General features: G+C 40.1%; 1 protein-coding gene across 5 annotated transcripts; it reads right to left on the minus strand.

Moving 5' to 3' along the window:
• Positions 1–46: 46 nt before the first annotated feature.
• On the minus strand, positions 47–13,150 carry LOC108049011 (dual specificity mitogen-activated protein kinase kinase hemipterous). Of its 5 annotated transcripts, none has more exons than XM_017129999.2 (10): positions 12,124–13,150; positions 8,556–9,037; positions 8,313–8,492; positions 7,396–7,616; positions 7,172–7,327; positions 3,980–4,476; positions 3,248–3,658; positions 2,267–2,842; positions 1,223–1,670; positions 47–1,146 (listed from the first exon to the last, which is right to left on the minus strand). In XM_017129999.2, the coding sequence occupies exons 1-10, from the start codon at positions 12,533–12,535 to the stop codon at positions 1,008–1,010; spliced, it is 3,522 nt and encodes a 1,173-aa protein (XP_016985488.1). In that variant the 5' UTR covers positions 12,536–13,150; the 3' UTR covers positions 47–1,007. The 5 variants fall into 5 exon arrangements, with proteins under 5 accessions (XP_016985488.1, XP_016985487.1, XP_016985489.1 ...); XM_017129998.2 differs by having other exon boundaries at positions 1,223–1,745; XM_017130000.1 differs by lacking the exons at positions 7,172–7,327; positions 7,396–7,616; positions 8,313–8,492; positions 8,556–9,037; positions 12,124–13,150 and adding exons at positions 5,420–5,441; positions 5,692–5,925 and having other exon boundaries at positions 1,223–1,745.
• Between the last annotated feature and the right edge of the window lie 727 nt (positions 13,151–13,877).

Consider the following 13,877-nt stretch of genomic DNA (forward strand, 5'->3'; position numbering starts at 1 on the left):
AGAACCATTCCTTTCCCCCCTTTTTAAATGAAAACAAAAACGAAAATTGAATTTAAAGTGTAGCTTGTTGCCGCTTACATAATAAATTAAACAATTATAATAATCAGTACAATAATTCCATTGTTAATGTTGTTTGTTGTTGGTTTCCCTTCCACTCAGCATACAAGTTGATGTTTAATGAAATGTATAAACTAAAACAAATTGCAAACAGCAAATGCAACGACTTTTGCACTTCACCTCCTCTCTATATACAAAGCTACAAATCATTTGAATTTCTCATTCTGTTTTGCTGGATTTTTCCATATCCATTTCGATTTACCTATTTTTGTTGTTTTTAGAGCTACGGTTAAATAATTTACGTTGTGTAAAGTGTAAACGTTTTGATTACAGAGTTACCATTAAAGGAGATACAGACACAGATATAGATATATATAAGAGAGAAGAGATTTGCTTACAGTGGTTGGGCGAACAGAATTGCTTTCAACTATTGCACTATTATCGGATGTGTCTATATAGATCCCTACAGATATATGTCTATGTACAGTTGGAGCTGCGCAACGAAACTAAGTGTCTAGCAGATGCGGATGCAAATGAATCGCCGCTGGGGCTCAAGCACTTAAACGTATAAGACTTTTGAACACTTTCGTTTGTCATCAATCACATGTCCACGGATATCCAGCTCTGGCCTTCGATGGTCCCGCCGCTCCAGATGATCCTCCTGGCCATTCATCCCTATCCGAATACAAGCTGGCATACGATCCGCTGGCCGAACACGTCCGTCGTCCGGCAAATCGCCGCCGATTAATCCCGGACGACCTGGTGCCCAGGTTATCTGCATACGCCGGCATCGACAGCGGGTCGCCGGCTGCTGACGAGACGGATACGGACACGGGCATGGAGACGGGCTCCATTAGCTCCTCCATCTGATCATCGTCGTGTACAGCAGCGCCGGCGGCATCGTCGTCGAAGCCGTACCAGCATCACATGACCATGATTTGCAGCGCTACTCATTGATCTATCGTGCGGTATATGCGTCTCTGGGGCTCGGGCGTATAATGGATGCGGGTGCGGAAGTGCTGCGGTGATCCTGGCACGCTTTCAGATCCTCGGCGTGGCGGTGGCAGCGGCGGCGAGGCCGAAACGTATCTGAAAGTGAGAGGGAGAGCCCAGAGTTATCATGATTTAGAGCAAGACGGCTTGGCTACATGTAGAGTAAACCCACCTGCGGTGCAGAAGCGGTGAGCCCGGCGGCTGGCCACTCAGCTCCAGCAGATTCTTGCGCAGCAAAAGCGGCGACTGTCCGCGATTGTAGCGTGGCGGCGGATCTGGACTTCGGTGCCTGCGATCCAGACCGGCCAAGATGTGCGGACTGGGCGGCGTACTGATGCTGCCGCCGCCACCGCTGCCCATTCCGCCTGGTCCGCTGTTGCCGTAACGGCGCAGGAAACTGCTGGTGCCGCCTCCCGGCAGCGGTTCCGTCGTGGGCGAGGTGCTTTGGCTGGTATTACTGCTGCTGCTGGCCGCCGACAAGGTGCGATAGTAGTAGGACTTGCCACCGCTGCCGTTATTAACGATGCTCCTGTATGCCGGCGGCTGCGGATGCTGCACTAACTCCTGATCCCGGTCGCGATCCCGATCCCGATCCATGCTGGCCGCCACTGGCGACGTGGCTGTGGAATTCAATTGGGTTTTAACATAGGTGGCAAACTGTCGCTTCATGGCGCCGGCGAGAGTGTTGAACCAGCCTGGTCGGTTGGTTATTTGGTTCGGTTTTCGTTGGATGATTTGAGTGATGATGGGTGGTTCGTGGTTTCATGGTGATGCAGTGCAGTGGTGCAGAGTGCGGTTTTTTGGTGTGCGGTAAACGAAGAGAGAAAGAAACGAAACGAAAATGTAAAATGTATAAATACAAGCGCAACTAAGTAGTGTTCAAAGCGAAATCAAAAAGCTGGACTCTGAAATAAAATCACTCTTTCGTATATATATTTTTTAGAGCTACAACCTTATACAAATAGTATTTAAATGTTTTTAAAAAGCAAACAAAATAGTTCAATAGCCGTAAAGTTATTATTCTCCAATGTGTTGAATGAGAAAACCATTTATGTGTATATATAAGGTTATTTTTTTGAAGACAAAAACAATATTTAGACCTTTGGTTTTTTTTCGATAACCTTCTGTCATTTAAAACATGAATTCATAATTAATCTTTCTTTTTTCTAGCAACATTTTGAATGTTATGCGATAACAATAACACTTTTTGGCTCACCGGCATCTTGCTGTTCCCGGCTGCAGCCATCCAGGCTGCTGCTGCTCGCCCCGCTGCTCGAGCTCTGGCCCAAAAGCTGGCGGCGGACGTAGAGCTTGCTCAGCTTGCTGGCCACCATGGAGCTGGTCCCTCCGCAATCCGACTGTTGCTCCGGAGATCTGGGAAGGAGCGTGGGACTCGTGACCGTTGCTTCGGCGGCGATGGGCAACGGCTGGTACTGCAACTGCTCACCACTGCCGCCCGCTCCAAAGTGACCAGCTGCTCCTGATCCCGTTCCTGTCCCTGTCTCCGCCCCCGCTCCTGTTCCTGATCCGATTCCCAATCCCCCTATTGTTCCTATTCCAGAGCCAGTCGATGGGGATAGGCTGGCGGGATTGACGGCGATCTGCGAGCACGTCGACTGCGTGGAGGACTGACTAGAGGTGGAATGCGTCGATGGCGGCGGCGGCACATAGTTGCTGTGAAACGGATTCGTGCTGGTCACTCCAACGGGCGTCTGCTGGCGCTGCTGCTGGTACCGCTCTGCCGCCTCCTTCTCGCGCAGCTGATTCTGCTGGTGATAGAAGCGCTGCAGCACTGCAAAGAGAAGCAAATTTATTTGTTACAAGGTATTTAATCGATTGTAATAGTGCCAAGATAAGAGAATACAATTAACCACTTATTTATTGATATTATCAAATAAAATACTTCCCTCATCTAGGGGCTTTCTAAAACTATATTATTTGTTTAGCTATTCTTACATAGATACATGTGTTTTTTGGATTTACATTTATCTAAAAAAATTATATAAGGTTTTTGGATTTATTTTTTATGAAAGGTCAATAACATTTTAAATAATTTTTGGCAGTTTTAAAAACATTATAAATATTAAACTAAATAGTCTCTAAACTCTATTTTTAAATATGACTGATATTAAAAATGAATTCTTCTTGTTTAATTTGGAAATACTTTAAAAAGAGTATGGCGTTTTGAAGGGTTTACCTATGGGGCTCTGATTGCCCGGCTGCAATCGCTGTGGTTGCTGCTGTTGCTGTTGTTGTTGACTGGCGAGTTGCAAGGTCGGCGATTCTGTGGGGAATTGCTTGCGCGGCAGCGAGGGGGAGGGTGAGGAGAGGGCCAAGTTCAAGGTCGTGGTGGCATTACTACTACTATCACAGCTGTCGTAGGCTTGGGAATTGTCCGCTGGCAGGCGCCATGTGGGCGTGGTCACTGGCGTTGTCGTGGGCGCTGCAGCTGCAATATTTGGCGATGTTATTGCATTTGCTGTTGCTGCATCCGTGAATAATGTTTGGTTGTTGTGCGGCAGTGGTATTGTTGTTGCAGTCGCTGCTGTTGAATTGTGTTTCTTTTGGCTGAAGGGCGATGTCGTCAGATTGCGTAGAATCGATTGTCCTGCAATTAAAAGATCGATTTGTCATTAGTTGTAGCTTTCTATTGGATTTTTAAATTCCCGAAATTCATTTGGAACTTTAATAGTTGCTCTAAGTTTCTAATCTATTATATTCTTTAACAATATATTTTATTATAAATATTGCATAAGAAAGAAAAATCAAAACATAACAATATAACTTAAAAATGAATGAAACATTATCAATATAATTTATAGTATACAAAACCCTTAAGCCGAAATACACAAAAAAAAGCTATTTATAGTTTAAAAAGTTGTTGTGCCTTATCAGCGGCCTATATATCAACACATAGATGCAAACCCACCGATGCTACTGAACATGGACTCCTTCTTGGGGCTCTCATCGTTGTATTTGTAGTGGAGATGATGGGATCCGTTGCTCTGTTTTCGCTGCATGAATGGCGATTTGCGATAAAGCCGGTTAAGATCGCCGACTCCGCTTGGTGGCGACAACGGACTGGCACTGCTGCTGCTACCGCTCCCGTTTCCACTTCCACTTCCGTTTCCGCTACCGTTTCCCCTGCCGCTCCCACTCCCGCCGAAACAGTTCGTCGTTGCCGTTGGTGTTGTGGTTGTTGTTGTTGTTTGAGGTAGTTGTGTGGCTGATTGCATGAAATACTGCGACTGTTGCTGCTGCTGCTGGTAACTCGGTATCTGAGTGGGTTTTATTGTCTTCTGCGGATTCGTGGGACTCTGCGCCGTATACGGCATCGCCCTACCATATTTTATAGCTCCACCTGCTGATCCTGATCCTGCGAGAGATACGGAACCAGAACCGGCTCCACTTCCAGTCGCCGTTGCCCTGCAAATTAATGTGTTTTTTTTTAATCGATTAAGTTCAGTGGATTCTTGGTGTCTGGATGACCAATAATGCGAGCACACTCAAATGTACGCCAGTGGCAGAAAGAAGATTTGTGTTTGTGGGGAGGGGATTTATCGGGATGTTTAGAGGGGTGGGTATATATGGGATACATGGTGTATTGGGAGAGTGACAGGAGTTTCCGGGAAGTGGAGGATTTATGGGGTACATGTATGTACATAGATTGACGGCAGAATGGCATATCTAACACATTTAGATGAGTTGTGATCGCATTTTGAATGTGTGATGTGTATTGTGTGTGTGTGTGTGATTGTGTATATACAATTCGATGAGTGTGTTTTAAGTGTGTGTTATGTGTCCCTGTGTGTAAGCGACAGGATGAAAACAAAGTTAAAGGTCACAGAAAGAGCAAAAGCGAAAGATGGCTGCACAGGATAAAAAGATCCTTGCTCATGACGGCTTCCCAAAATCACATTTTCCCAAAATCAAACTAATTTAAATTATGGGGAAAAAACCTACCAATTTTCAATTCAAATAAATGATTAAAAGAAAAAAATTTTCCTTTTATGAAAAATGAATACCTATAACTTTTTGTATATAAATATGAAACAGCCAATAAGGTCAAAAAAATAACTGACTAACTGAATATATAATTTAATTTAAATCGAGTAAGTTCGAAAAATGTTTTTCAAAATCAAAAGCTAATAAAATGCAAAATATATCGTTTTAAAAACCCTTAATTTTAAATAATAAATACTACATAGCTGCTTAGCTCCGAAAATCAAGGAACAAACATATAAATGCGTACAAATGAAAATTGATAATGAAAATGTAGCGAAATTTCTCAGCGACACGTAAATCAATGAAGTGAACTTAAAAATCGATGAGCAATACAATTAAGCATAATAAATCAATGTCAAATTACCTTTTCTGGTGTATGAGCATTTCTAAATGGATAAATAAACAAAGCATAAATTAAATAAATACAAAAACCAATGCCAAAGCCAAGCTCAGAGTTAAGCAAGAGAACATGCAAAAATAAACTGAAACCAAAATATCAACAGAAGCCAATTGCAATAACATTATAAAAAAGTTAGCAGAGCATGTGGCGTGTTTACAACGATTAACAATTACACTTAACTTATAAAAACATAATTAGAAGGCTAATAATAAGAATAAAAAACTCTTCGTACTTACTGAATTTTACTTTTAATTGGGAGGAATTTTTATAGTATTTTTGAGTAGTTATGGTTGGTTGGCATTATCATTATATATAGGTAAATATATATTTTGGTTTATATATCTGTATATAGAGTTGATGGTTGCAAGTTTTACTTGAATGCTTTTGTTTGTTTTAAGTTTATGTCGATAGGTTTTAATGTTTGGTTTTTGTTTATAGTTTGTCTTCTTCTTTTTCGTTTGCTTTTATTTTTTGTTAGATTATGTTTATTGGTTTTCTTTCATTGTTTTGTCATTATTGTTTAAGTAATGGTATTAGGAATTAGGTAACCTACAAAAAATGGTAATAAAAAAGATGAAAAAGGAAAATAAAAACATCGCACACACACACTCAAATTAAAAATGTCAATAAAACGCAAAAAAAGGAGAAAAAATATAGAATCGTTTATAATAGTTTCATAATACATTTTTGGTTTCTCCTAATTTTACTTGGTAAGGGATCTAAGTGGGTAGAGGACTGCTAGAAGATAGACAGATAGTTGCGTGAATAGCTGACTACAAATGGGTCATGGGGAACATGCACTTTCCAAAGAAATACCATCACGATAATTGAAAAATTAGAGAATGAGATGCAAGGATTCCTTGCTACAAAGCAGTTAAATATTTAGTAAATTTCCAGTTACACACACTATATACTAACTTGAATTTTGTTTGAGATTTGCATACCACTTTAAAACTCAATTGATTGCCCAATAATTTCATATATTATCTTGACATTTTAATTGAAACAAGTCTTATCAACTTAGCAGTCTTTTCGAAATTAAAATTCAATTTAGATTAATTAGTTAACATGTATATTTAGTTCTAATCATTCTGAAAAGCATTTTTGATGAGATGCCATAAGATATATCCATTAACCGCTTTGGAAAGAGCATTCAATCTAATACAACAAATTATAATCTAATTGCTAGCTAATTGCCATCAACTTTAGTTGTTTTAATATTGCGATTTCCTTTCTCTATGTGTATACACAAATTATAATCATGCCAAAAAGGGAAAGGATAGAAGGAAAGGAGCTAAGTGTCAATTTATAAAGTTATTTAGCCTTACCACAAAAAAATAAAAATGGACAAAAACAAGAGTTAAATAAATTAGGAAAAGGAAAATAAAAATAAAAAGAGGAAGAAGCTTTTTTAAATTAGTTGGCTAGCGAAAACATGAATTGAGGAAGTCCGTCCTACGGTTGAACATAGTTGGAACTTCCCAGCTTTTTTCCCTCTCCTACCTGTTGGATTCGAGAAGAGCGTTAAGCAGAGAACAGAGAACGGAAAATGGAAACGGAAAAGTGGGGAGAACACAAAGCGCACCTCGCACTCTTATCAGACACACCCACTATTCACACTCATCCAGAACAGGCACAACATCATCAGCCGGGAATAGCGGACAAGTCGTGGGAATAATGCTGGAGGATCTGACACAGATAACTGGATGGGCTCACCTCTGGAGCGTGGGATCGCCGTTGGCACGCAGACGGCTCTCCTTGATGCCCTGAAACCAATTGGGTACATCTACTTTGGCTATTTCATAGGTCCGGATGAAGGGTTGGGCCAGAAGCTCCGGATACTTGGGTCGGTCCTGATGGTTCTTTGTGAGGCTGCAAGCGGATTAACACCAATTAACTCGGTTTTGTAAAAGTGCAAATTATCAGTATATATCACCCACCACTTGATAACGAAATCGCGGAACTCCTGACTAAAGTTGAAACCCTCGCCATAGGGCAAACACGGCGGCTCCGAGTCCAGCACCTTGGTGAGCACCTCGAAGTCCGTGTTGCATCCTTCGTACGGGGATCGCGCGGTGGCCAGCTCCACCAGCGTTATGCCCAGCGACCACACATCGGCACGAATGTCGTACTTTGGTTTCTTGGGGTCGATCCGCTCCGGCTGTAAATTACAATAGTTTTTTGGATTATTATTTTAGTGATTTTTTTAATATGGATATTTTAAAACATTTCAGGGAATAAGGATATTATTACAGTATAAAATGTATTGTATTTTAAGCTTAAATGCAAAATGGTAAAGTAAACCAGACCGTGACTAGGAGTAGACTTTAACGAAGAACTTTAATAAGGTATTTTCTGAATACCATGTACTTATTGATTTAAAGCTCAGCTCACGATTCAATTATCTCAAATATTTAGCACGCTTTTCGAACTTTATGCCTAATAAAATAGCACGATTATAATAATTGACTACTTTTATCGCTAACGTGAAATTTCCCCACGTACATATACTTCCCCAATCAAGTTTATTATATTTTAAATAACATAAGTCATGACATCAATCGAATAATCTACACAGACCTATACTTTTTCCCAGAATTTTAACAAGCTGTGAGCTTGAAAGTAAATAAAGTATAAAACAAATATTATGGCGTTGTTAGCAACAAAACGATGAACTACAAATATATATTATTTTCATGAGACCCTACTTTAATCCATCTAATATTCTAACAACTATGCTATTAAGAGGTCTCTAGATCTTTAAATAAATATGTTTTAAAAGCATAACATCATTTAAGGCACACATAATTTCTTTAAATTAGAGTTTTGAAGTTTAAGATCTTGAAGTTGAACCCACCGCCATATATGCTGCACAGCCGGCGGATCGTGTGTTCGCCTTGGAGTCCACCAGGCGACCGCTGATCCCGAAATCACAGAGCTTGATGTTGCCACGTTCGTCGATCAGAATGTTCGAGGGCTTCACATCGCGATGGATGACCCCGTGCTTGTCCTTCAGATAGGACAAGGCGTTGACCGTCTGCAAAATGGAAATGGAAAAGATATCATTTGGGCGTCTAAAATAACAAGTTATTGAACATACCGCTACTGTGACCTTGCCAAGGATTCGTTCGGGCACTGGCTTCTTGGAGAGCTTAAGCAGCTTGTCAAAGCACATGGACATCAGTTCCATGCAGATCCACACATCCGGATCGCGAACGAAACAGCCCAGGCACTTGACGATGTACTTGCAGTCGTGCGACTTGAGCACCACGTCCAGATCCATCAGGATGCGCTTGTTTTCCTCCGCATTGCCAGTGCGCCGCATCTGCTTCACGGCGATGATCATGTTGCTGGACAGGTGCAACATCTGCACCACATTCCCGCTGGTCCCGTTGCCCAGATCGCCCAGGTGCTTGAGGTCATTGATGTCCGTCGGATACTGCCGCCCATTGATGTTCAGCTTGCCCGTCTGCTCCATGATGATCTTTAACTTCTTGTCCGTCTCCGAAACCGGAGGATGTGGCGGCGTGGGCAGCGGCAGTATCACAGGTCGCGTCCGGTTAATGCCGCTGCCGCTTGGGGCTGCGTGAGAAAAATGAACAATAAGATAAACGGTAAGTATCGTGATGGGTAGGATATTTACACATAGATAGATACTGCAATATACTGAATTTACATATTTGAAAAAGCTTCTTGCCCTATTAAAATGTGCAGGTCAAGTTGTCAATTACATTATTAATTTTGATTTAAAATTTCTAAATGAAATGACAAAATAGTTTTATTAGCAATAGAGCTTTGAAAACAACCTACATAAAAGTTCATTAAAGTGTCCGAAAACCTTGACAAGCCGAAGTATACTTTATATTTAAGTATATATTTTATAAATCGACATTTTTCGATTTCTATAAGTACATTTTCAAAAACAATAATTCGTTGATTTTCTGATACATTTTTCGATCGTTCCCATGGCACCTATTTGATATTTACTATTAAATTAAAAACATAATTCTGAAATTTTTTTCAAAAAGCTATAACTCATTATCTTAAGTTATCATTTTCTTAAATTTGTGATTCCGATTGTTGCTATGAGAGTTATAGTATAAAGTGGCCCGTTGCGAACTTTTGATAAAAATTATAATACCCTCTGCAAGGTTATACAAATAGTTGAGCATAAATGACGCGGGTTTTCGAAATAGTTCATTTCCGAAAAACCGTAAGTACCTTGGGAATATAATCATATACCGATTATTGCCCACTGTGCCATTGTGAGTTTGTGCGTGTATGTGTGGGTGTGTGGGTGCGTGAAGTGGAAGAGAGAATGAGAGCGATTTTGTTTTTGTTTGCGAAGTTATTTTTTCCTGGCAGCAATTCAATTCAACAATTACAACTACAACAAAAGCAAGTCATTAAAAATAACGCTATTTGTAAACATGCGAAAGAGGAGACACGGCAAAACGGCCGATGAATGTGCGGCGGGGACGGAGGAGAGGAAATGTGAGACCCAAAAACGAAATAGCAACAAAAACAACGGGCATATCAAGACATTACTCCGGAAATGCCAAAAAAGTGGCCAACGAGAGCGCGAAGAGAGAGTCGCACACGCGCAAAGTAAATAAATAAATAAATAAACAAATAAGGAAATAAATAAAAAAAAACACTTGATGGCCGATGAAAATCCAATAAGAAAAAATATGCAAACGAGACATAAATATATGTCATAAAGGAGAACAGGAGAGAAAAGGAGAGAGGAGTGTGGGTGGGTTGGCTGCACACACCGACAAGTGCCACCTACACATACTTGAGGTCAAAATAAAAGAGGTTTTTATTTTTGACAAACGAATAAAATAATTACCCGTGGATTTTTAATGAGTCTTTTAAAAACAGAGTTAAATAAAATTTGAAATTTTTAAAAATATTATTTCGAGTAGTATTTACTTAATGAGAATGGGACCGAGTGACGGTTTTTTTTTTTAAAAACAATTGTCAAACAATTCTTTCTACAAAAGAATCAAACAATTAATCAAATGTTTATATGCCAAATTGAGGAGTTCATGGAAACTATATCCATTAATCTAATCGACTAGAAATTAGTTCGATTATTCAAAAACCCATTAACCATTTTCTGGCGTTCATGGAAAACCGTCTATATACCAGGAATTGTTAATCTAATCGACTCGAAATTTAATTGTCGCAGTGCACAGTTGTTAATTCCACTGTAGATTTTTTTTGGCCTGGCAAAAGACCGAAAACAAGTTGGCTTCGCACTTGGCCGCCCCGCCTGTCTTATCTATGCAATCGGAAAAACAGACCGGGGAAAAAGTGGAAAACGCAGGGAAGGGACTGGTGGAATATTTACAGGGTTGATGGGGTGCTGGAATGGGGGATTATGAGCAGCTGTTATGCAGTCGGGAATCGATAGCGGTTGCCCTTTGTTAGCGGAATTCAACTACTCAAAACCAAACGCAATAGCAAAATTCAACCAAGAAACGAGCACTTTTCTTATCACAATTTAAACACACGCACAGTCAACACACACACACACACACAGGTAGCTTATGGGGCAATGACAATTTATTAACAAAATATTTACACAAAAGCGGACAAAAGATGGTTTTGTGGCTTGCGGTTGGCGATTCAGTATATATAGACTTTTGGTGACCATTTTTGGGGATCACGATTTTTCTCAGCCCTCTTTTATTACTACTAACCAGTTGCCTACAGTTGCGGTCAAGATATTAGCACTTAATCTGCATGTGTCAAAGACTTCACCTGTCTAAAGTTCGAGCATTAATTTTTTGATCTTTCTAGGAACTCCCAAGTCAGGCTGAACCATTATCAAAACGGTTTAATTTGGGTTTGGAATTCTTCAGAAAATGATAAGAAAGCATTTCACGAATCTCTAAGAACTATAAAGATTTCAGACCATAGATTTTTTTTATTGGATCTATATGTATTTCTATAGTTATTTGATAATATCTTCGATTAAGTTTATACATCATTAATAATTGATTTTGTTTCAAAATAATTTAATTTAATATATAAGAAACTTTTATAATCAACAGATTGGGAAACCAAAAATTATAAATGTGAAAATATGGGACACCTATTACTCTTAGATGTATTATAAACAGGATTGCAATCAAGGATTCAAACAAAAGAGTTAATTAAATGGATTTTGATATCGTATTTATTTCGGAAAGGATTTGAAACGAGAGCACCTGAATAAGTATTCCGCCAAAAAGTTTGATAAGAAAATATTTTAGAATTTACTGTTACTACCGTTATTATAGAAATGAGGCGAAACAACATTACATGGATTACTAATATTCCCAAAACGATTTTTTTTAATTGATATTAGGAAGTACATGATTCAATCAGCCTGGGATAAGCACATTACATCCTGTTAGGTATCACATAAGGATTTATATAGTTACCTAAAAAATGATTAGCAAGAAGGACTTATTAAGTATTCCTTTTCAAATTTGGAATTTGTAAATACAAAGGATTGTGTCTATCGCTAATTTAGATAGGATTTTGGATGTAACTATTCCCCGCGACTTTGGTATGTATAAATATTAGGAATTTTGATTATTAATTAGGTAGGCAGAATTTTGGACAACCCTCAAAAGTATATTCTATTGTTATTTAAGATTAAACCAAGAACTTACGTATGGGCAGAGTGGGCGTGGCCCGCGGCACTCTGGTTGTGGGCGGGGTGTATACTCCGCCGAAGGCGCCCGTCGTCGAGGCTGCGGATGCGGATGCGGATGAGGCAGATGCGGATGCAGAGGCGGATGTGGACAAGGAAAAGGCGGTGGCAATTGGCGCCTGAGGAACTGGAGGTGCTGGTCGCTGGGCTATGCTGATTCCGGAGCCCAGGGGCGGTACATGGGCGGCGGATGTGGCTGCGGATGCGGATGTTGCCAGGGGAGGAATACGGGATCCCGCGACGGAGCCGGAAACGCCTGAGCCACGCGATCCGGAAAGGACGATCTGGTCGTGGGACTTATTTTGCTCCTGAAGTTTCTCCTCCAAGGATTGCAGGCGATTGCCGATCGTCTCGAACTGAATGGTGGACATATTATCTTTGCTTTAACCCCTGGATTACTGGACTATTGGATGTTTGTTGGGATTTTAGTTGTTGTATTTTTGGGTTGGTTTATTTTTTCTCAATTTTTTTCGGCCAGCACTTCTTCGATTTTTCTCGCGCACACACACACACATGCGCGTGTGTGAATTTTGTTTTGTTGTGCACGGTTTTTGTTGTTGTTTGGCGGCACACACACACACAGGCGCGCTCCGTTGAACTTTCACACTTGCACAAAAATAACGGATTGCTGGACTTTTGTTGTTGGCGGCCACAAAAACAAAATCGAAAAAAGGAAAACACAGTCACTGTGCGTTTGAGAGAGATAGCCTCACTCACACACTCCCTCCCTTTCACTCTCTCTCTTTCTTTTTCAGCAGCAATGGCAACAACAACTTGCGATTTTTTCCTCCTTTTTTGGGAGGATATTTCGTGGGTTATTTCTCTTTTAACGGGGCTCTTTTTTTGGGGTTGGGGTTTCGGCGATCGTTTTTTTTTTGCGGCCGCGGGCGGCGGTATTACTAGCACAATTCTAACACTCGGTTTTGTTCGATTTTGCTGCCTAAATCGCGTGTACAATCCAAAACAGTGTGACCGCAGCGCTACCACGGTAATATACTGAACAGCTCTGGTTAATTCACTAAAAGATGCCGAAAAATGTGGCGAAAATACCGAGAATACAACACAACTAGAGATGGTCAAAAGTAAGTAAAGTTTTGTATAATTTTTTATTTTAAGGCCTAGTAATCAGATCGACAAACGAGTTCGCTAGCGGAAAAAATTTAATCTTTCGAGAGTTCATCAGAATTAAGCGTGCTTCGGTTGTAATGTCAATAAGCTGGGTTTGTTGACAAGCAGTTAAAATTCAAATATCGTATTTGCGGGAAAGAGCCTTTAAAAGATATTATCAACTACCTTGGCAAGACAAGTCTGCCGGTGTACAAAGAAATTAAAAAACAATACAATTTAAATTTAACAGTTTTTTTTTTAATTTACTGATAATTATTTGCTAATTTAAAGTTCATAGCTTCACTTTTATTTAGTTTTTTCTTACATTTTTGACCTAAGAAACACTTTGCTCTGACCAGAGGCACCTCAGATAGTATTAATTTTATTTTGACCTCACATGTAAACTCCTGCAATCGACTTTTGCGGGTTTTTTTATTTTTTCCCTCCATTTTTTAAAATGTTCAGTGAGAAGTGCACGCCAAAAGCTTACATTTTTAATCTTTTTGCTAGGATTCACCAAAAGTTTATTTCAGGCGGTTGGCGCGCGAAGTAATTTTCTCGGTTTTTTTTCCTCGATCTGAGTACCAAGGTGAAAAAAAGCCTAAC

Source organism: Drosophila rhopaloa, unplaced genomic scaffold (genome assembly GCF_018152115.1).
Source record: "Drosophila rhopaloa isolate 14029-0021.01 unplaced genomic scaffold, ASM1815211v1 contig_3, whole genome shotgun sequence".
NCBI lineage: Eukaryota > Metazoa > Arthropoda > Insecta > Diptera > Drosophilidae > Drosophila > Drosophila rhopaloa.